Here is a 22,032-nt window from a genome sequence, read left to right as displayed (position 1 = left end):
GATGTCGTTTTAGACAGGGTCCTCGAGCTGTGACAGGAGAGTCACTGGATGAAATCATCTTCGGGCCTCGAGGCCACAGCTTGATCAGCGGGATGGGTAACTCACCTTTCCTCCCCGCCCTTGCCGGGCGTCATAACCCTCATCCCTGACCTCTGGGGTCTCGGGGGGCCTGCTGGAGAAGCCTGGGTGAAACTAAGGAGGTGCTTCCTTGGTGCCCTCGAATGGACTTCCTTTGCTGGAGTGAAGTCGGGTCCCCTCCCTGGAGCATGCTAGCTGGCCATCTGGGATGCCGAAGTGTACCCAGGCCAGGAAGCCCCCAGGGAGTCTCTCTTTGCTCTGGAAGCTTTTGTTTCTCCTCAATTGCTAGGTTGGGGTAATCCCTTGGGAAGCCTCTGAGCATCTTTAAACATAAAGTCTGATTCCAAAGGTTTAAATTCCCTAGTTGCCACTGAGTCACATGTTTCTTAGGCTTGGTTTTCAGCCATATGATATAAATAATTCCATTTAGAAATTAAGAAATTATGGCCTGCATTTCCTATGCAGTAGTAGTTTCCAAAAAAGAAAATGCGTGAAAAAATTATAAGATCCCTGTTTGGATCCCTTGTCTCGGGGGCCTTCTGGTTGCCTGGGGGTCACTAAGAACCTCGTTCTGCTGCTAAAGCACAGGACCCTGTGGCTGCAGGATCCTGCCTTTGTTTCCATGTGTGTGTTTGAGTGGGTGTCTGAAAAAGCATTTACAGTGTGCTCTGCATCTGCTAGTAGATTTTCCCATCGTGCATTATTAATTATTCCTCTGAGCAGCTCTATGAAGCGAGTAAATATTAGTAAACAATATGTACTGATTATTAAGCCAAGACAAAGGTATATCTTTTCCATGCTGCTTAATTTTAGGTAAGCTAGTTGCACACAAGTGATGAATAAACTTGAAGTAAGGCTTTCGGGTGGGAAAACAAAGAAAACTGAGATCAGATGTGGGAAAGAGGGACTCTCCTGGTGGTCCAGTGGTTAAGAGTCCGTGTTCCCAATGCAGGGGGCCCAGGTTCGATCCCTGGTCAGGGAACTAGATCCCACATGCCGCTACTAAAGATCCCTCAGGTGGCAACAAAGATCCCGCACGCTACAACTGAGATCTGATTTTTTTTTTAATTGAAATATAGTTAATTTACAATATTGTGTTAATTTCTGCTGTACAGCAAAGTGATTCAGGTATGTATGTATATATATATATATATATATATATATATATATATATATATATATATACACACACACACATTCTTTTTTTAAAATTCTTTTCCATTATGGTTTATCACAGAATATTGAATATAATCCCTTGTGCTTTACAGTAGGACCTTATTGTTTATCCATTCTGTATGAGATCTGATTTTAAATCTTTTCTTTTTCTGTCTCCTTGGTGAAATCTGTCCTTGTTTTATGATTTGCCTGCTGAGTCCAGGATCTGTGTGTGGGGTCTGTCTCTGCCCCTTTGGTGCTGGTTTGAGATGATGTTTTGTTTTGTTTTGTTTTTCATGGTTCTGACTTTTATTCCTTTTTGTGTAAGTTTGGTAACATATATATATATATTTTTAACATCTTTATTGGTGAGATGATGTTTTAAGTGTCCCCATTATTGTCTGAGATCTGAGACTTTATCCTCTGATTACAAAAAGTATGAATGTTCATTACAGAAATTTGCATTTAAAGAAGATAGCAATCAATCACCTGTAATCCAAGACATAAATGTTAGCGCTGATGCTTTAGATCTTTCTAATCTTTTTTGGTTCATAAATATTGCATACGTTAAAACAATAGAGATTATGCTGTACATATCGTTCGTAGCATGGTTTTCCCGCAACCATAGTATTTTATATAATGAAAAAAATGTAAAACATGTGGCGGACCAGTAGGTTTCCTGCTAATATTTATTGTACTTATAAAATAATTCTCCTTTGGAGAAATATGTCTAGTTTAGCTATGCGTTAGCAGGTACCGTATTTATTTTCTTTGTGGGCTGTGCACAGGCTGAAATAACGCCTGGCTGTTTGCTTGGCCGCATGGACGGCACCGCGTCTGGGGATTCTGCCACTGGGGAACCACAGCGGGGGGTAACCCAGTTGCTCTGTAAACCTTAAAGTCATCTTACTTTTTTGAACTATCACTCAACCCTCATCCTTAATTTTTAAAAGAACGCTTTTGAGGTTAAAAGGATATAATTTATTTAAAGCCGAAGATGTGAAACATAAGCCATAATCCCATTCATCTACTGTTTAACCCCGACGTAGTTCTCGCCATCCTTTTCCAAACACGTGCAGATGTGCGTTTATTCATTTTTACAACGTGGGGGTCATACTGTAAACCCATCTTGCAGTTTATGGCTTCTTTTCCCCTCTTTCTCCCCATTTAACCCCTGATCATCCTCCAGATCTGGGCTCAGGCGCCCCTTCCTCCATCCTGCAGGAAGTGCCTGCTGCCCCAGCCAGGTCGGCTTCATAAACATACCCCCAGCGCCACGACCCTCCTCTTTACAGGGCTGACCACGTGGAGTGCACTCCTGTGGGTGGTCAGTGAGTAACGTCCCTCTCCCTGCTAGACGGGCGCCCCGCGAGGCGCAGGGACCGATTGGTTTTGCTCGTGATTGAAGGAGCACCTGTAACGGTGCCTGGGGTCCTATAACATCTACCCGACAAACATTTGTTGAACAGATGGCAGTCATGTGCATTAGTCCATGGTATTAGCTGTCCTTTGAAAAATAATTTTACTGACTACCTAATGTGCCGCTGTATTGCTTTACGAAAGTTTATTTAATAAGTAACCCCCTACTGTTGGCATCTACATTATTTCTGATTTTTCTCTCTTCCAAACACATGCTAAGCATTCTTATACATAGATCTCTGCCTACATCTCTGATCTTCCTGATGGATAAAGTCCTAGAAGTAGAAGCACTAAACGGAAGGCTTAATCTGCGTTCTAATCCGAAATAGCCCATTTGTCTAAATGTCAGCAGGGCCGAAGATCTGGAGTAAATGACACATGCGGGTGTGTGGGGAAGTGGCAGTCATACTTCCTGGTTCCTTTCGGAGGGTCCCAGGGTAAAAAGGCACTTCAGGCACGTCCCGTCTAGCACGTGGATCCCCTTTGCAGCAGGTCCCATGAAGGGTCAGCTTGGTGGTGATTCTGGGAAGTGCATCTTTTGTTTACTCATTCAGTCCACAAGTATTCACGAGTGTCTCCTCTGGGCCTGGCACCATCGATGGTCCCAGGAATGGAGTCGGGGTGTGTAGGCCCCTCAACAGTCTACTGGGCATCTGTCTAGACTTGGTTCCCCATTCGCACTAGGAGGTGAGCCCCAGGAGGGCAGGGACTGCAGCTAGCTCATTCACTGCGCGGAGTAAATGCTCAAATGGTTTTATAATAGATTATGTGTATAATACGTGGTTCTTCTCTTTGACAAACTCAAAACCTATTGATGTGTAGATACATAAACAAATCACAGCAGTATTTTCGTAGTTCTGAAATAAAACTCAAGGTTTAGACACGAGCATTTTTTTTCAGAAAAGGACCTGGAAGAATATTTTGAAATCAGACCTAAAGGCAAATCAGACGTAATTAGAGAATTAGAGGAGCCTGAGGTGGCCTCCTTCCCGGCCCCACCACTGAACTCCTGGCCAACAAGAGTCCTGCAGGAAGTCCCTGCGCCACCGACAGGCATGATGCCAGCTCAGGCCGGGAGAGCCAGGTGCCACGAGACGCAGGGGAGGGTTCTGGGGCCCAGAGGCAGCTGGCTGGCCCAGCTGCTTCAAGGGACACCAGCAAGTCATCGGTGGACCCACAGGCTTGACCTCTGGGCCACGACCAGTTCTCCGCTCCGAGACTAAAACCTTAAAGCTGCTACTTCTCAAACATTTTGGTCTCTTAATATTGAGGATTCCAGAGAGCGTTTGTGTCCATGTGCGTATCTATCAGTAGTGACCATGTTAGAGACGTGTTTAAAGCACAAGAAATCACAAGCGCACATGCCAACACTTCAGGGTGATGACATCATCACACGTGACACAGTGTCTGGAAACTCCACTGGGCATCTCTATGAGAATGAGAGTGGAAAAGGAAAACAGCAAAAATAGTTCTGACCTCATGGACCCCTGGAAGGGTCTGAGGCATCCAGGGGTCCCAGACCCCACCGCTAGGGACATTCGGGCTCTCCCGTACCACTGAGCTGCCGCCAGGTGCTACCTTCAAACCAGAGCCTCTGTGCGTCTCGAATCTGTGTCCCAGGCACCATCCTCAGCCTTCATCACCTTAGGGCCAGGTTCGGGCATCACCCATCTGATAAACCTGCCACTTTTCATCATCAAACGAGTCTCGCTAAAGAAGACCGCCACTTGCTGTCACCCAGGAGCTCAGCGGTCCTCTGCTCTGCCTGGCTCTTTGGGTGTCCATCCTCTGCCTGCGGATGCCCTCAGCTGGTCCTTGCCACTCAGCCCCAGGAACCCTCCATTCAAGCCCTGCACGAGCTCCCCTCCCCGCTCAGCTCCACAAAGCCAGGCCTTCCCATTATGCAGTTTTATTAGGCACAGCGCTGAAGGCACATCCATCAGTATTAGAGCCTTTCTGCCGAGATACAGAACATGTTTTAAATGGAGCAAAGAAATTTAAATGGGAAGAAATTATAGCATGAGTGAGTTTATCCCTTTCAAGGTAATCTTATTTAATAACCAAAAACTCACAAAGATGTGCATTTTATCCAGCTACAAAGGCAGCGTGGCAGGTTATATGTTGTGGTAACTACATGTTTGGGGTTTCATTCCTTCTTTCAACTCGATTTCTATTCTCTCAGAAAAATCAACCATTGTAGAAAAAGGACTATTCATTTATTTCATTGCCGGGTGGCCCATACACTGTAAAAATAGGTCAAGAACCATAATCTAAATTGACTGCTGATAAATAATTAAAGCTAATGGAATTTTCTGAAATCTGTGAACTAAAGTCTTTGAGAAATTGCCAGGACATACTGTCTGCTGTTGTATAGAAAGATATTTTTTATTTAACACTTCAGCTTAAATGCCATTTAAAATTACTCTTTTCTATCACAAAGGCTGGAAGGAGTATGTGTTCATCTCTAAAAGTAACCGGAAGTAGGGTGCTCCATTGATAGCTGCATGACTCATCTCCAGATGATGGGGTGGGAAGCGAAGGTTTCAGGATCCTGGAACAAAGAGAAACTTCACTTTTCACTGAACTGCATTTTAAGTTGAGTCCTGCAATCTGTGCATTATACAATATATATTATCTTGCCTGAAAAACTCCATACCTGGTCTGTGCTCTTGTATTCACGATAAAGGGAGAATTCCAGCCATCTTCAGTGACATAAGTACCAAGTACTATCTTTCTTTTGTGGATAATTATGATTCTCTCATTGGTGCCATTAGGACCTTATAAAAATACACTTGACAAATATGCAGAGAGGTTATTTTTGGAAGAGATGGCTTATCAATAAGAAAGCAGATTGGTATACTACAATCAATAAGACTAGCTCTAGATATGACACACTGGTAGGTTTTTCTTTATTAATAAGGATGATTCAGCCATCAGCAGGATATTTTAGAATCCCACGGACATCAGAAGGAAGAATCAGTAGCTAGATGCTTTTGAACAATATGTCTTCAGTGTTTGGGCTCTAAGTTTTAGAAAGGGGGTCGTTTTCTTGTTTCAGTTTGATTAGGTATCTTGGCTGAAAAAAAAGTCACCAATTTGCTATTTTTACTTTTTAGCAAAGTTGCAGTTGTTAAACTGCAGTACTTATATCCAATGTTGTATCTACTATGTTTTAATGGATTTATAAATGATGGACCCCGTTTCTGAAGTTAAACTTTTTTGCATTTCTCTTTATGAAAACACTCTCTATGGAAATTTCTTGATTTAAAAAGAAATTATTCCATTCAAATTCTCCTATCTGGCATCTGTATAATCTGTATATCTAGCGCCTAGAACCTTTATTCTGGGGTAGCCAAGGTCGCTGGGAGATGCAGTAGGTATTGTCCGTGGCCATTTTGAGGACCCCATTCCTTTCTTCTTGTCTAGAACTTTGTTCCAACATGACTAAGGGCTTTGTAGGTGCTGCTTGTACAACGTGTCCAGAATGGGGAGCACGAGACCCTGGAGCGAGGACCCCAGGCAGGAGGGCTGTGCCGAGATTTGTCACACAGGAGCGGGGAGAGTGGCACTTGGTCCAGAGAGAAGATTCGGGGCGCAGAGGAAGGTGTTGGAAAGACGTGAGCTGGGCCCTCAGATACGTGCAGGGCTCCGTCACCAGGCCCAGAAGAGGAAGGCTCAGCCATTCTCGGTCCCCTGGTCACCCCGGGGGTGTGGGGAACCACTTCTCTGATCTCCCTAAGAAAATGCGTTATTAAGCAAGTCAGTGACAGTGCAATCACTTCGAATCTGACCTTTTTTCTTTTCTTTTTTTTTTTTTTAAGTGATTTATTTACCAACAAATTGCTACTAGTAATAACATCATTTGTGCTCAGGAGAGCTTCCCTCCGAACGTCAGCCTTTGGTAGGTGGTGCCTGGAGCCGGTATTTGAAAACTCCCGATTCCACAATGAGGCACAGTCTCACACCAGGACTGTCCCAGGAGGGACAGAGTGGCCTTGGGAGGGTGAGCCGTGTGGCCAGGACACTACAGGTCCCCTACCTCGGGCAGGAGATTGGACCAGACGACCCTAGATTTCCAGGTTAACCTGATGAAGGAGACAATTAACTAGTTGCTTGGTTGTAATTTAAGAGCAACAGTCCCTCACGCCAGTCTCGTAATTCTCTCTGGGCCTGTCTTATGTGATTGGTCAGCTGAAGGCTTCGCGGGTCTCAGAGTGAAATATAGTGTTTTGGAAACCTTTTATATTTCAAACATACACAGGCCAAGGTGAAGAATACAATGAATCCCACGTCCCATCCTCCATCTATAATAATCATCCGCCAATCAACACACACTTGTGTCATCCTTATTCTCACCCATTACCCCTTCCCATTAAATTATTTTGAAACAGAAACCATATTTCATCCATAAATATTTTAGTAGGTATCTCTAAAAGACAAGAGCCCTTTTTAAAAAATGCGGCTGCACTACCTAAAATATAGGCCACGTCATTTAAAAATAAAAACAACTTGGGATCTATTTTAACTTTAGTTCATTTTGTGGCCATATTTTATCAATTATAATACATACACTTTTACACATTTCACCCTCTTCAACATTAGAGCGAGGATGAAAATCAATGACATCACAGTTGAATAAGCAGCATTTTTTTTCCCTTGGTGTGGCATGAAATAACAGTACCTCTTACATTTGACGGTATCAAACTTAGTGAAATAGGCTATGTGATAGAATGATTTTCTTTGAATAAACACCTAAAACATTTTCCAGTCAGAATGTCCTTGTTTTGAGGCCTGAGTAACGAGGAGGGATTAGTGAATTCATTTGGAGATATTTTCAGCTCCAGGCGGGTTTGTAGCATGGAACCTGCTCATGCATAAGCATTTCCTAGGGTTTTAAATGCCGGCCAGGCTTATATTTTTGCCTGGCCCCTGTCAACGGTTAAACTCCTTCCCCACCTGAACACAGTGAAGAAAATGTGAGCTAAGACCAGGAGACAGGGGGAGGCTAAGAGTTACCCCGGGCCAAGGTGGTTCTGAAACAGAAGCCGGAGGGATGAAGCCACTTCTGCAGGTGCCGCAGGGCTGGGTCCCTAACGGCTGCTGCACCCGCACCGGGGCAGGGATGCTGGCAGCCCTGCGGGAGTCACAAAGGAGAGCCTTTAACAGGTACCCTCCACGCTGCCCCCAGTGCTCTTGGGGAGACCCTGTTGTCACCGAAGAAAACAGGGCCGCACTCCCGGTCTGTGCCACAGAGGACAAGGTGCCACCGAGACGCAGTCAGACGGTTGGAGTCTTCAATGTAGGCAGAGTTGTTCCAGAGAAACACACGTGAGTTACAGAGAAGCAAAAGGGAAAGGGAAAAGGGCATTGTAAAACTGAGTAAAACATGTCAGGAAATCTGGACTTTAGAATCTTCTGGAAATAGAGATCATTTTATGACTTGGAAGACGCATTTTTCCCCCACCCGAGCCATGCGGCTTGTCCCCCACCAGGGATTGAACCTGGGCCCCTGCAGTGAGAGCGCCAAGTCCTAACCACTGGACCGCCAGGGAATTCCCGGAAGATGCATTTGTAATTCATAGCCTCTTCTTGTTGACACGTGAGGCCTGGCTATTGCCCTTCATCTGCTTGTCCTTCCAAACCTAAACAGCCATGTCCTGGGCACCGTTCTTTCCAAGACTCAGGGGTGGGCCCGGGTGGCCACCAGATTTGAATCCACGGTATGAGATTCTGTGATGCCGGCCCTGGCATCATGTGTCAGTGTGGATGGGAGAAGTGTCATGGGTATTGAGAGTGCCAGGTCCCAAAGAGGGAACAGAGCCTTCCAGAGACCACCCAAGTGCTCAAAATGGGCAGAGAGTCAAAGATTCAGACCATCTGGGTTCAGAGACTGTGTGTCTTGTGTTTCTTGCTGGCACCTCACAGGTGTGACTGAATACTGCGTGGTGATTTCATAATTTTATTTCTGTTTTGCTTTTAAATCAGAATGGTTTTTCCAGCAGTTGTCATTAGATAGAAAGTTCCTCAATAGCATTTTACTGTTCAGTTTTCTGACCTAAAAAATGAGTTGTGAATCAGTGGTTTGGAGACTAATGAAAATGCTTTTCACATAGAAGCACCTCTCGATAAACATCGCTTATTATTTGCCACGTGCTCCAGGGAGAGAAGGTCTCAGTGCAGTACTCTGGTTTTGCCAACAGACATCCGATATTAATAATCTCAAGGGCATCGCTCTCTACGTGTTAAGATGTTTGCTGCTTTCTGCTCAGTAAATGATACAGAATTGAAGAAAATTTGAAACAGCACTGAAAAACCTGTTGCTGAATTAAGTGTGGTAACCCTAAATGTAAGTTTCTTGACCTTGTGTTAATTTCCTAATTCTCATTCACGCCAGTGGGTTTTTTGTTTGTTTGTTTTTTTAAATTTATTAATTCTTTTATTTTTGGCTGCGTTGGGTCTTTGTTGCTGCGCGCGGGCTTCTCATCGCGATTGCTTCTCTTACTGTGGAGCATGGGCTCTAGGCGTGCGGGCTTCAGTAGTTGTGGCTCGCGGGCTCTAGAGCACAGACTCCGTAGCTGTGGCTCAGGGGCTTAGCTGCTCCGTGGCATGTGGGATCTTCCCGGACCAGGGCTCGAACCCATGTCCCCTGCAATGGCAGGCGGATTCTTAACCACTGCACCACCAGGGAAGTCCCGCCAGTGGGGTTTTGACTGGCGTGGACCCCGTTTTCTTCAGTTTGCAGTTGCACAGAAGGGCACGTGGTCCCCTGCGATGACTGGGAGTGGTAACAGCTGTAGTTTTGGGTGCTGTCCAGAGAGCAAAGGGCACTCTGTTCTAAAAGGACAATGCAGGGACGTCTCTGGTGGCACAGTGGTTAAGAATCCACCTGCCAATGCAGGGGACACGGGTTCGAGCCCTGGTCCAGGAAGATCCCACATGCTGCGGAGCAACTAAGCCCATGCGCCACAACTGCTGAGCCCGTGAGCCACAACTACCGAAGCCTGCACGCCTGGAGCCCGTGCTCTGCAACAAGAGAAGCCACCACAATGAGAAGCCCGCGCACCGCCACGAAGAGTAGCCCCCGCTTGCCGCAACTAGAGAAAGCCCGCGCGCAGCAACAAAGACCCAACGTAGCCATTAATTAATTAATTAATTAATTAATGGAAAAGGACAATGCAGCATGTCATGTCCTCACTAATCAATGACGGAGCGGTCCATGGGTCAGAAGTCAGCATCCTTGGTTCTGGGTTCTTAGTTTGGTACTAAACCAGGTAATATTTGGAGGTAGCAGCATTAGATAAGGAATTTCTCAGGGTGCCCAAAATAAAATGGGAATGAGTGATTGTTTTAGCTGGTGACTCCAAGTACATCACTTTGTGTGTGTATGGGTGTGACTATTTAGGGCCTTTTTTCTCTCCAGCTGTCTTCAGATAGATGTGTGTGCTTGAGTACAAACACACACATCCAGCTTTAACATCTTAAGAGGTTATTTTAGAAGGTCTGCTGTGAGACGCGATTATGCCCAAAGACACGATTTTTTATGCCCAAAGACACGATTTTTTGCCCGCTGGTTAAGACCAGGGGCAGTGGAGACCAGTTTACTTTATTTACTACCATTATGAGAGGCGTGGCTCTTCCACCACCCTGGAGCGCTCTAGAAATACTTTTGCCATCTGCTGAACTTCTCAAAGCTGGTGCTCTCATGAGGCTGGCCCTGTGCAGTCTGGCGGGGCTTGGGGTGGACCCGGGGCGAGCCGAGTAAGAGGCGCTCTTTTAATTAATTAATTAATTAATTTATATTTTTGGCTGTGTTGGGTCTTCGTTTCTGTGCGAGGGCTTTCTCTAGTTGCGGCAAGCGGGGGCCACTCTTCATCGCGGTGCGCGGGCCTCTCACTATCGCGGCCTCTCTTGTTGCGGAGCACAGGCTCCAGACGCGCAGGCTCAGTAGTTGTGGCTCACGGACCTAGTTGCTCCGCGGCATGTGAGATCTTCCCGGACCAGGGCTCGAACCCGTGTCCCCTGCACTGGCAGGCAGATTCTCAACCACTGCGCCACCAGGGAAGCCCAAGAGGCGCTCTCCTGTGGGCTGAGCGCCAGGGCTCCCGGGTGCCTGCCCCCAGGGCTGCACCTCCACTCCAGCTCTCCCTCCTCTTCTCTTCGCAGGGTCTCAAATGCCTTGGTCCTACCAGCTCTCACATTCCATGACCCCATCCAGCTTCGCCGTTTCCCCTCCGAGCTTGGGCCCATTACAAGCCTTCTGAGTGGTCCGTGTGTGCCCCCCACAGTGCTGGTGTCCGAGGTGATGGATTCCTTTACAAAACCGCCGTGTGGCGTGGGCCTTGGAGAGAGCTCTGGGTTCACATTGTGACTCTTCCCGCTGTGCGACCTTGGACAAATCTCCTTCCCTTTCAGAGCCTCAGGCATCCCTGTGTGTGACGTGTGGGTACCAGTCCCTTCGGTTGGCAGAGTTATAGTGAAAAGCAAATGAACATCCTGTATCTGAAGCCCCTCCCTCACTTAGACACTCGCCAAGTGGGAACTGTCATTAACTTCGGCCCGCGACCCCCTTCCCCGTGGGGCTCCCCAACCCTGACTCGCTTCTTCCTCCTCCTCACGCTCACTGCAGCCTCTTCCTCAGCCCCTCACACGTTGGTTTCCAGCCCCCGACTCTGCTCAGCTGCGCTCAGCGCTTCCTGGATGTTCGACCCAACGGTGTTCCCAGGCCCGGCGTCCGTGGCGACATTTGACACCAGTACCTTTTCCCTCCTGAAGCTGCCTCCTTTTGACCTTGTGTTCCCCCGACTCTCCTCCTTCTCCTGATTCTGGCTCTTTCACCGCTCCCTCCTGCCGTCGGGGGGTGGGGGGCTCGCCGGCCTTAACCGTCTCCCCCAGGGGAGCCCTGATCCGTGAGCACATCGCTTAGCCCCGGGCTGCCCGACGTGGTGGCCACCGGCCGTGTGCGGCTACGAGGGGCCACTCGACATGCAGCCAGTCCAAACGGAGAGGTGGGGGGAAGCGCCCCCGGTTTCAAAGACTTAATACCAACAAAGAATGCACGCTATCTCGTTAATAATTTTTATATTGGTTACATCGGAAATGACAATATTTTGGATATATGGGGTGAAGTGAAACTAAAATTGATTTCCTCTGTTTCTTTTTGCATTTCGAAGGGAGCTGTTGAACGTTGTCAGTCACACAGGTGGCTGGCACTCGTTTGTGCTGGCAGCGCTGGCCTGGGAGATGGACCCCAGCCTCGAGGGCTCACATCCAGGCGGGGCAGTCTCTCTCTTGCCCGGTTCTTAACACACTTTGAGAGATTGTTTGTTCTTTAATTTATTTGCTCATGCACCCATTCCATGCCCTCTGAGTTCCCCCTCTGTGTGACCAACCCGTTCTAGGCAGAGGCAACAGAGGTCTTTCTGCTGACCGGTCCGTGGCCTCAGAGGGGGCCTTGTGCACCCCACCCAGGGCCGCCCCGCAGCCCTCGCTGCTGTGCGCTGGGGGGAGCAGGCTGTGTGGGGGGCCTCTCTGGGACGAGGGCCCTGGCGTGTACTATAACCGGCTTCTGTAGGCCACCCTTCTGGATTTAAGGCCCCTCGGGCCTAGGTTTCCTCAGCAAAATATCCCCCAGACCCACGTTGGATGCTGGAGTTTGACGGGGGTGGGGGCGTGACCAAAACCCATCCCCTGCCCTCAAGCAACCCCCAGTCTGGAAGGAGGAGGGTACACTCCTGACTCTGAGTACAGCCCCCTTCACAGACTCGGAGTGAGAGGAGACAGGAAGCGTATGCCGTGCCTGACCTCAGAGCCTGGCTGCTTCCGGCTCTGCAGTATCCAATTCAGGTGTGTTGGAGGCCTTAGGGGGTCCCCCTTTCAAGAGCCCGAGGGCCATCAGGTGCTACCAGCCGTCACATGGAGCAAGGCAGGCCCTCAGCCCACACCCATGGCTCCCAGACCACCTGAGGGCTCCCTGGTAAGTCAGAGACCACCCGAAACCCATGGCTTCCCACCAGCAGTTGGGAGGCAGGCATTGTGTAGAGGTTCTCATCCTTGACCTGTTCATGTCTTATTTTTAAATTAGATTAATATGAGTCTGTGGCCTTTTGAGGGGAAGATTCGCCACACCCCTGTGCGAGCGAGGGTGCGCACCATTAACGCCCTTTACCCCCCACCTGTGGTTACTGTGGACCCCGGGGGTACATGACACCTCAGTAACGAATCGCCTTCCTCACAGTCAGCCTTTTGGGAAATCAAACAACAAACTCTATCCATAATCTTGTGTTTGCAGTTTGTGACCTAAGTAGCTCAGTGTGATCATGCTGCCTGCTTGTCCCTTCCTGGGGGAGGCACGGGGACTGGCCCACCCCCCTCAGAGTCCTGAGGGCTGTTTCCACCTTCACGTCCCCCCACACACACACACACAGAGAATCCAGGCCATGTCACCCCTTCCCGGGGGCACAGTGAGCTCCCTGTGTGTAGACTTCCTGAGTAGTTACCTGCAGCGGCCGAGTTTCTCCCAAAGAAGCCAGGCTTATTCCTCCTGATGGAAACGTAGGCTTTTCTGACCCTGCCTGGGGCCAGCCCGTAATCTTTCCTCCGTCACTCTTCACCCTTGGCAGCCTCTTGCCCCTCACTCTCCCTTTCGGTGTTATATCTTATCCTCTATGTGGCCGAAAAGCACAGTGGGCTAAATGAGATAGTGTATTAGTTTCCTATTGCTGCTGTAACAAACTACCAGACTTGGGTGGCCGAGAACAATAGAAACTTGTCATCTGACAGCGCCAGAGGTCAGAGTCCAGAATGGGTTTTACCGGGCAGAGTTGCGTTCCTGTAGAGGCTCCAGGGGAGAATGGTCTCCTCGCCTCCTCCAGCTTCTCAGGCCGCCTGCAAGCCTTGGCTTGTGCCCTCCGTTGTTCTGACCTCCGCTTCCATCTCACATCCCCTCTGACTCTCACCCCCCTCCTCCCTCTCATCAGGACCGTTGCGATTACATCAGGCCCACCTGGATACTCCAGGGTCATCTCCCCAACTCAAGGTCCCTGACCTAATCACATCTGCCAAGTCCCTTTTACCATGTAACCTAACAGAGTCACAGGTTCTGGGGACGAGGACATGGACATCTTTGGGGGCCGTTACTGTGCTTACCGCAGATAGCCTTATTTATTTAAGAAGAGGCTGGCAAAGAGTTTGATTATTTTTTTGCCATGGAGTTTGGTGTAAAAATAGAGAAAATGACCCAATGGAGGAACAAAAGGACTTCTCCAAGGAAGTCACCTTTAAGGACGCAACCTATCGGAAAATGTATAATCAAAGGGGAGACTATAATTCCTCTTGAGCAGATACTTTCACAGGTTACAATACAAATCAATGTGGGTTAATTATGTTTGGCAAAGAGCTTATGGTACAGCCCTGTCTGTTATGTCACTCTGCAGCGGTGGAGATGTCCTGTGTCTTTGCGTTCCAGTGCCGTGGCCACCAGCCTCACGTGTCTACTGAGTACTTGAAATGTGGCTCCTGCAACTGAGAAGCTGAATTTTTTAATTTAATCAAGTTACATTTGAACATAAAGAGCTGGTGGCAACTGTATACAACCGCATGGGCTGGAACAAGGGATCCTCACCTGGGTCTGTAGGTAGGCGTTAGGAAGCCCTCAGTGAAGTAACTTGCAGAGTTTTCTCCCAGAGGCGAAGGTCGATAGCTGTCCTCAGATTCTTAGAAGGGCTTCCTGGCACCAAAATGTCACAGGCCCCAGTCCAGAGGGAAACCACAAAGAACAGTGGAGCACAGGATACCTGGAGCCGTCGTTCTTCCTAACGCCGCAGAGCCGTGCGCTGTGGTCTCGAGCTGGATTCAGAGCGTGGGATGGAGGCCCCTTTCATTTGGATGCTTGGCTAAAGGAACACAAAAGGCAGTTACCAAAAGAGCAGACGCCAGCGAGCCCGTGTGTACACACAGCTCAGCTCAGGGCCTGAGTAGGCCCAGAGCCAGGGCTATGTAGAGAGCTGCAGCGTTCCAGAGGCAGAGAGGCTAAGGATTCGTGTCCCCGAGCCCTCTCCTTGGCCCCTACAAAAATCCTACCTGTCTCCCCAGCTCAGATGCTGCCTCCCCTGTGACACTGCTCTTCATCTCCTTAACCTCAATTTATCCTTCCTTTTATGTTCTCCCACAGCACAGGGGCTCTTTTTCTGAAATAATGTTTTACTTTCTCCCCATGTTATGGTTGGATTGGTACACCTTTACCAACACAAGTCAGTTTTACTTGGGCGTCTGCATCAGCCTCGGAGCTTCAAAAAAATGTAGATGCTTAGGCCTTGGCCCAGACTTACTGAACCGGGTCTGGCACATAGGGGGCTGGCACATAGGTTACCGGGCTCAGTAAATACCTTATATGCCCCAGCTCTCAGTAAAGGAGATGTTGCCTTATACGAGTCCTTTCAAAGTATTTGAAGTATTTTCTCCGTTACTTCATTTTTTTTCTGTTTTTTAAAAGTTGAGATAGAGTTGACATGTAAGATTGTGTAAGTTTGAGGTGTACAACATGTTGGTTTGTACAGCCATTTATGTATTACAGTATAATGGCCATAGTAGCATTAGCTCACACCTTTATCACGTCACATCCTTAGTATTCCTTTTATGCTGAGAACAGTTAAGATCTAATCTCTTAGCAACTTTGAAGTTTATAATACAGTATTGTTGACTGTAATCACTATGTTGTGCATTAGTCAATTACTTCATTTTAAATAAGATAAAATGTTCGCAGGTTCTGAAACGGGTACTGGTGGCTTAGGATAAAATTTCCAGTGACTGTATCAGACATGGATTCAAAATCCATGTACCTCCCATGAATAGTGCCCAAAAGTAGCAGCTAAAATGCAGGATGGTGACCCAAATCCACTTCAGATACAAGCAAATCAAACCTACCTTATAATATTCCTGTGGTATGCTAAGCAAATTGTCTTAGACTGACACCAGCAAAAACTTTAGTCCACAGCATATTCAAAATGAGGTGTATATAACCAGGACTCAGAGAAAATAAAGCTTAGTGGTATTCTTAAGTGAGTTCATTGAAACAATGGGGCACAGTTGGCGTTATTTACGTGTATGAGGGAGGGAAGGGGACAGGAGAGGCACCGGGGTTGCTTTATGTCATGGTAACCAGCACCGCATTCGAAGCTGTTTTTAGGAGACCTTAACGAATGTTTCCTTCTCTTTTCTTCTCCCATGGCTGCTTCCTGACCCACCTTCTCGCCCCAGGATTTGCGCAAGCAGGTAGCGCCGCTGCTGAAGAGCTTCCAAGGGGAGGTAAGCGTTTATGTTTCTTTTGCATCCTGAGCCGCCTTTCTGTTCATCACGCTTTCTTCCTGTTCTCATAAAGTAAGTGCCACTGGCAGAAGGTACTTGCTCGGAGGGAGCCTCCCCGGCCGCACCGACCCATCCACGTGCAGGTGACGGGCTCCTCAAATTGAGGCTTCCACCGATTCCGCGATTAAAGCCCACGTGGGCGGGGAGGCGGGATTCGGGGTGTCAGAAGCCGCGGAGGAATCCGGGGAGCAGTGGCCGGCGTATCGCACTTCCCACGGGGGATTGGGCTTGTTCAGACCCCAGCCTCGGAGCCCACAGACCTCCCCGAGCTCGCTGGTCCCCTGAGCTGGCTGGGGGCTGCAGCCACGAAGTCTCCCACGCAGAAAGGATGTGCTCCGTCAGTCTGGTGCCTTCATGCACAGCCGTGGGGGAAAGAGGAACTTCACAGGCAGAAGCCATGAGGAGTGGGTTTGGGCTCAGTATAAGGAACGTTTTCTCATGGATCCTTCCAGAGAAGGGCCAGGCAAGGTGGCAGGCAGGCGGCCGGTCATCTGAGACCTGCGTGCCCTGAATGCTGTTCATCACAGATCACGCGGGCAGTCCGGGTGGGTGACACGCCTGCTCCTTCTCTGCCCTTTGTGTAGACCCTCGGTGAATTTCAGAAAACCAGAAATGATGTTAGTGTCGGGGAATTACTCCCTCTCAGCTTCTCCTGTAGGAGTGACGACCTAGTAATGACAGCGAGGAGAAGGAGCGAGACTGTTTACAAGTCCTCTAAGGAAGCCACGCCGGTGGGATCTTAGAAATTTTGTGTTCCTGCAGCTTCCCAACTCACAGAGAGCGCGGGAGGAGGGGCTGGGTGCGGGGAAGTGAGGGGGTGAGTTGGGGAGTGCCAAGAGGCTGGGATCCTGGCCCCCCCCCGAGCTCCCAGCGAGAGATCGGGGCTGCCATTTGGCAAACTCTTCAGCACGCGGGTGACAGCAGAAGGTGTGGGATCCAAGGAGGCGGCGGAGGCCAGAGAGGCGATTCCAGGACGGCGAGGGTTGCCTGTGAGGGCAACAGCCGCAGTGAGGCTGGTGATGGCTGCAGATTTGAGAGCAGTGCAGGCGGGGCTCCTCTCTCTGTTTATAATTTCCTGCTGCAGGAAGTGCCCCCCGACCCCGTGCTTGGCTCCCTAAGGCACAGAAGGACATCAGTAGCCCAGGTCTCGGAAGGACTCGAATTGCCCTTTCCTCAGAATTACATCTCCAAACCCTCATTTTCTGAGTAAAGCCATCACCTTACACCCGCCCACATGTGATCTAAGCTCTTCTTCTACCTGTTCAGCAGCTTTTGTGAGACCCATGGGCTTAGTGTTTCTCTGGTTGAAATAGCTCAGGGTGCTGTTTCTGTCGTTTGCTTGTTTTTCATTCTTTCTGAAAATTTTCCAACCTACCTAAAAGTAGAAAGACTGGTATAACAAACAGCTGAGCACCGTTTACCCAGACTCCTCACCTGTCAACGTTGTGCCACGTTTGCTCCCCTCCCCCCACCCCTTTGCTCAACATTTGGAAGTGAGTTGCAGCTAGCCGGCCACCCCACACCCTCAGCGGCATGGGCATCTCCTAAAATTAAGGGCATTTGCACAGTAACCCCGAGTATCACACCTGGGAAAATAACACGAATTTCATAATATCTGATATTCTATCCAAAATCAAATTTCCCGTTACCCCTAAAATGTGTTTTATAACTGCTCTACATTGCATTTGATGGATATATATATATATATTTCTCTTTTCATATAGACACTCTCTCCACCCCCTCACCTTTGTTATTGTTATTGGGGTTTTTTTTGTGTTTTTTTTTTTAAAGAATCTAAGCCAGTTGTGTAGATTATTCCACATTCTGTCGGAGTGATAGGTTTACTTCTGGCAATATATATTAAATTTAAAATGCCTGTGAGACATCTAGGCTTCCTATTTGCCTGATTTTATTTTTAAGGCTATTTGAAAAGTAAATATTTTTATAGCACCATTAATATCTACCAAGCTGCTGCTAATTGCTATATTTATGTTAAATAATGTGTGCTTTCCAATAAGCTGATTTGAGCAGAGGGGACTAAATCCTGCTCGTTTCTGAAGACTGAGCTTGCATAGCAGCGGGTAACTGCACGTGGGGACCACGAGTGCAGGGATGACCAGGGGCAGCGTGTCCTGATGCTTAGATGGGGGGGGGGGGATCCATTGTTTTTCTAAAAAGCCACCTTCTCTAGTAACCAGAGGCTCATTCTCATACCCATCGCTCAAGTGTCTGCTGCTGCAGTTTTATTTATCAGATATAGTCTTTGAGTTCATCCCAATGTGCTTGAGGTCCCCTAGAAGAAAGTACTGTGTTAGTGAAAAGGTAATCTTTGCCTCAGAATTTGTATAGATTTCTTCCTTACTTGAGATCCCCAAAAGAAAAAAACAAAACAAAATAAAAATAAAGTTTTCGGACAGTGAGAAATTCACAGACAGAGGCCTTTAGAGTTCCTGCGAGAAGACTTCTTTATTGTGTGTCATAACGTCACGGGAAACGCTAGCCGGGCCAGGGTGCCATTTACGCCCTTAGGTGTTTTCTCATGGTCCTCGGTGTAAATCCAGACACCCTCCTGCCTGTGGTTTGTGGGGCCCACGTGGTTCAATAACTGCTCACCTCTCTAGGGTCCGCTCACTCCTTCCCTCCTGTCCCAGCATACACGGCCATCCTGAGTCTCTGCCAGGCCCTGTGCACTGGGCGTCCTCACTGGCCCCCAGGCCTTTGCACGGCTGACCTGCTTCCTGAAACGTTCCTCTTCCTTCCTCTTTACCTGGCTCATTTCCTCAAGGAAGGTCTTCCCTGAGCCCCAAAGGATGGGCCAGGTACACCCCATCGTGTGCTCCGAGCTACTTGTGACACATTTGTCATCATACCTGAGAGCCACCTGTCACTTTGTCTCGGTTCTCCTTTCGTCTGTAAAATGTGTGAAGGCAGCCACTGTATGTTGTCCTATTGGCCATTGTGTTCCCAGCACCCGACGCAGCAAGTGAGAAGCAAAAAGTATTCGGGCTCTCAAAGTGGTTATTGATAAATGATGGGACGGCCAGGTTCCCCCGGGGGCAGTTTTTAAAGCACTTTGCCTCTCTCCTTTCTTCAGGATCTGTTGTTGTTCATAATGTGAGAGGGACCCTGGAAGGTATGCTCAGGAAATACCTTTAGAAGAAACTAGTAAATAACGATTTGTTGTCCTTGATTGAAAGCTTTGGGATCATACAGTCATAATGGTTATTCATAATTGTTATAGCAAAGTCATCAAGTTTAACTCTTACACCCAGCCAGCTGATTGGCGAGGCGGAGGTGGGGAGGGTCAGTCCAATTTAAGGCTTATTTTAGTCCAGTAATCAGGCAGTCCCTTCAGTGAAGTGACAGTCACACTCTCTAGGAAAACGCTAAGTCTTCCAAATTGCCTCCCCCGCTCCTAGCTCCTCTCCCTGAGAAGGGTCCTCGTACAGAGGTTGAGGGGGTGAAGAGTTGGCTTAGGCCCTACTTCTCTTGGCTGTAGGGGAGCTGCATACTTAACGCAAGTGTCCTCAGGGAGGAAAATCCTCTTAAGAAATAACTTAGTTGCTTATATTAGAGGGGAAATAAACGACTAAAAATCCATGAGCTTAGCATCCAGCTTAAAAAGTTATAGAAGTATGATGGAATAAGCTCGAAGAAAAGAGGAAGAAGTAAATAAAAAATGCAGTAATAATATATAAATTAAAATGAATGAAAAAGAAAAGAAAGACCCAAGAAAGAAACAGCCCAAAAGTCGGTTCTTTGAAAAAACTACTACAGTAGACAAACCACCTTCCTAAATCAAGGGTAAAAAAGGTTAGGAAGGAAAACAGGATGACTTTGCAGCTGCAGTAGAGATTAAAAAGATAGTAAGGGAATATTATAATCAATTTTATGCCAATAAATTTTAAAACCCAGGCAAAATGGACAAATTTCTGGTACGCTCTGATGTACCAAAGCTGATCAAAGAAGAAGTAGAAAACCTGAATAGCCTTATAACTATTGCAGAAATATTTCCACAAGGTCTAGACAGTTTTATGGGAGAGTCCTATCAATCATTCATGAAACAGATAGTCCTCTTCTTTTGCAAATTGGGAAAATTTCTTTTCCTTCAGAAAATAGAAAAAGAGAACACTTCCTAACTCATTTTATGAAGCTAGTGTAACCTTCATACCAAAACCAGACAAGAACAGTATAAGAAAAGAAAAAGTCTGTCTTGTTTATGAATAGGTACGCAGAAGTCTTTAAAAAGGTATCGATAAATTGACTCCATCAAGCTCCATGTATCCCAAGAATGCTGTGTGGTTTAACAGAAAAAATTAGTTAATGCAAGTTAGTAATCATTCTCAGATTAAAAAGGAAAAATCTCAAAAGTTACAGGAAAAGAATTTGGTAAATTTCAACATTCATTCACGATTTAAAAAAAAAAAAAAAAAAAAAACTACCAGCAAACCAGGAATAGAGGGGAAATTTGTTAACCTGGGAAAAGGTATTTATCAAAAACCTGCATCAGTCATCATATTCAGTGATGTTAAAAACATTCCCTATAAAATCAGGAACAAGACAAAAATGCCTACTGTTGCCACTTTTATTTAACATTGTACTGGAAGTCTTAGAAGACTAGTCTTCATGGAAGACTAGAAAAAGAAATAAAGTACAAGTATTAGAGCAGAAGAAATAAAACTGTCATTTTTCAAGTGAGCCTCGATTATTTAACAAGGTTACTAGATACAAAATCAATATAAAAAAGTAATTGCATATCTCTACATCAATAGCAAACTGAAAAAGGATACCACTGCAGATAACAACAATAAAATAAAGGATACCTAGAAGTAAATATGACAACACATAGGAACTCTTTCTGGAGAAAAGTATAACATTCTTATTGAACAATATTAAAGAAGAGTTAAATGGAGAAAGTCAAGGTATTCAAGGAAAGAAATTCCCACTACTGTATTATTAAAGACATCAATTTTCCCCAAATTGATGATAGAGTGAGTCATTGTAGTTTCAATCAAACTTCTAACAGTGTTTTTCATGAAACTTGAAAAGCTGATTCCAGAATTTATATTCAAGAGCAAATGGTCAATAATGACAAAGATAATAGTAAATAAGAATAAGAGAGAATTTGCCCAACCAGATTATCAAAGCTACAGTAATTGGCACAGGGACAGATAAATACACCAGTGGGACGTAGTAAAGAAATCAGGAACTGACCTGTGCATATACAGAAGCCAAATATATTGCAAACATGGCGTTGCAGATCAGTGAGGAAAGGGTGGACTTTTCAATAAATGGTCTCCTGACCATTGGTTATCCTTATGGAATTAAATGAAATTAGATCCCTACCTCACACCATATGCAAACACAAATTACAGGTAAAGACTTAAGGTAAAACTTTAAACCTTTTAGAAGAAAATGCAGAATATGATGACTTTGGGTTGGGTAGGATTTCTTAAACAGGAAACCATAAAGGAAGACATTGTTACATTCAGCTACATTAAAATTTTAAAGTAAAAGCTTTCTTTTTCTCATGGAAAGACAGCCTAAATGAAGTGAAAGGTAAGCTCAGTGCTGCTAGCTCAGTTTCACCTTTATGAACTAGGAAAGGGCGCCACCTCCCTCAAGACATTTTCCTTATCTGTTGGAAACTTATCATAATAAAGATTCAAACCTATCTGAACGTTTTTCATAATAAAGATCAAATGCCCCTGATGTGAATGTTGCCCCCTTGGGCCATACTGTGAACCCATCATACATGGGGTGTCCTTGGCCACAGCTCACAAACCGGGAGGAGGTAGTTGCCACACACATAGCCGACAAAGGATTAGTATTCAGGAAATTTTTTTTTTTAGCTTTTACCTATTAATAAGAAAAAAACAAACATCCCAGTAGGAAAATGGGCAAAACCATGAACAGCATTCTCAGAAGAGAAAATCAGAATGGTCAGTACACATATGAAGAGATGCTCAACCATATAATCAAGGAAACGCAAATTAAAATAATCTAAATGCACCTTAT

At 46.6% G+C, this 22,032-nt stretch overlaps 1 protein-coding gene across 9 annotated transcripts in view; it reads left to right on the top strand.

Moving 5' to 3' along the window:
• CUX1 (cut like homeobox 1) overlaps positions 1–22,032 on the top strand; it is a 371,808-nt gene that overhangs the window by 157,155 nt on the left and 192,621 nt on the right. For all 9 annotated transcript variants that reach the window (XM_059898031.1, XM_059898030.1, XM_059898029.1 and 6 more), the window contains exon 3: positions 15,907–15,954. In XM_059898031.1, the coding sequence (XP_059754014.1) occupies positions 15,907–15,954 (48 nt within the window). The remainder of the gene's footprint in view (positions 1–15,906; positions 15,955–22,032) is intronic.

Source organism: Balaenoptera ricei, chromosome 15, assembly GCF_028023285.1.
Source record: "Balaenoptera ricei isolate mBalRic1 chromosome 15, mBalRic1.hap2, whole genome shotgun sequence".
In the NCBI taxonomy this organism is placed as follows: domain Eukaryota; kingdom Metazoa; phylum Chordata; class Mammalia; order Artiodactyla; family Balaenopteridae; genus Balaenoptera; species Balaenoptera ricei.
This window is presented reverse-complemented; position numbering and strand designations above follow the sequence as displayed.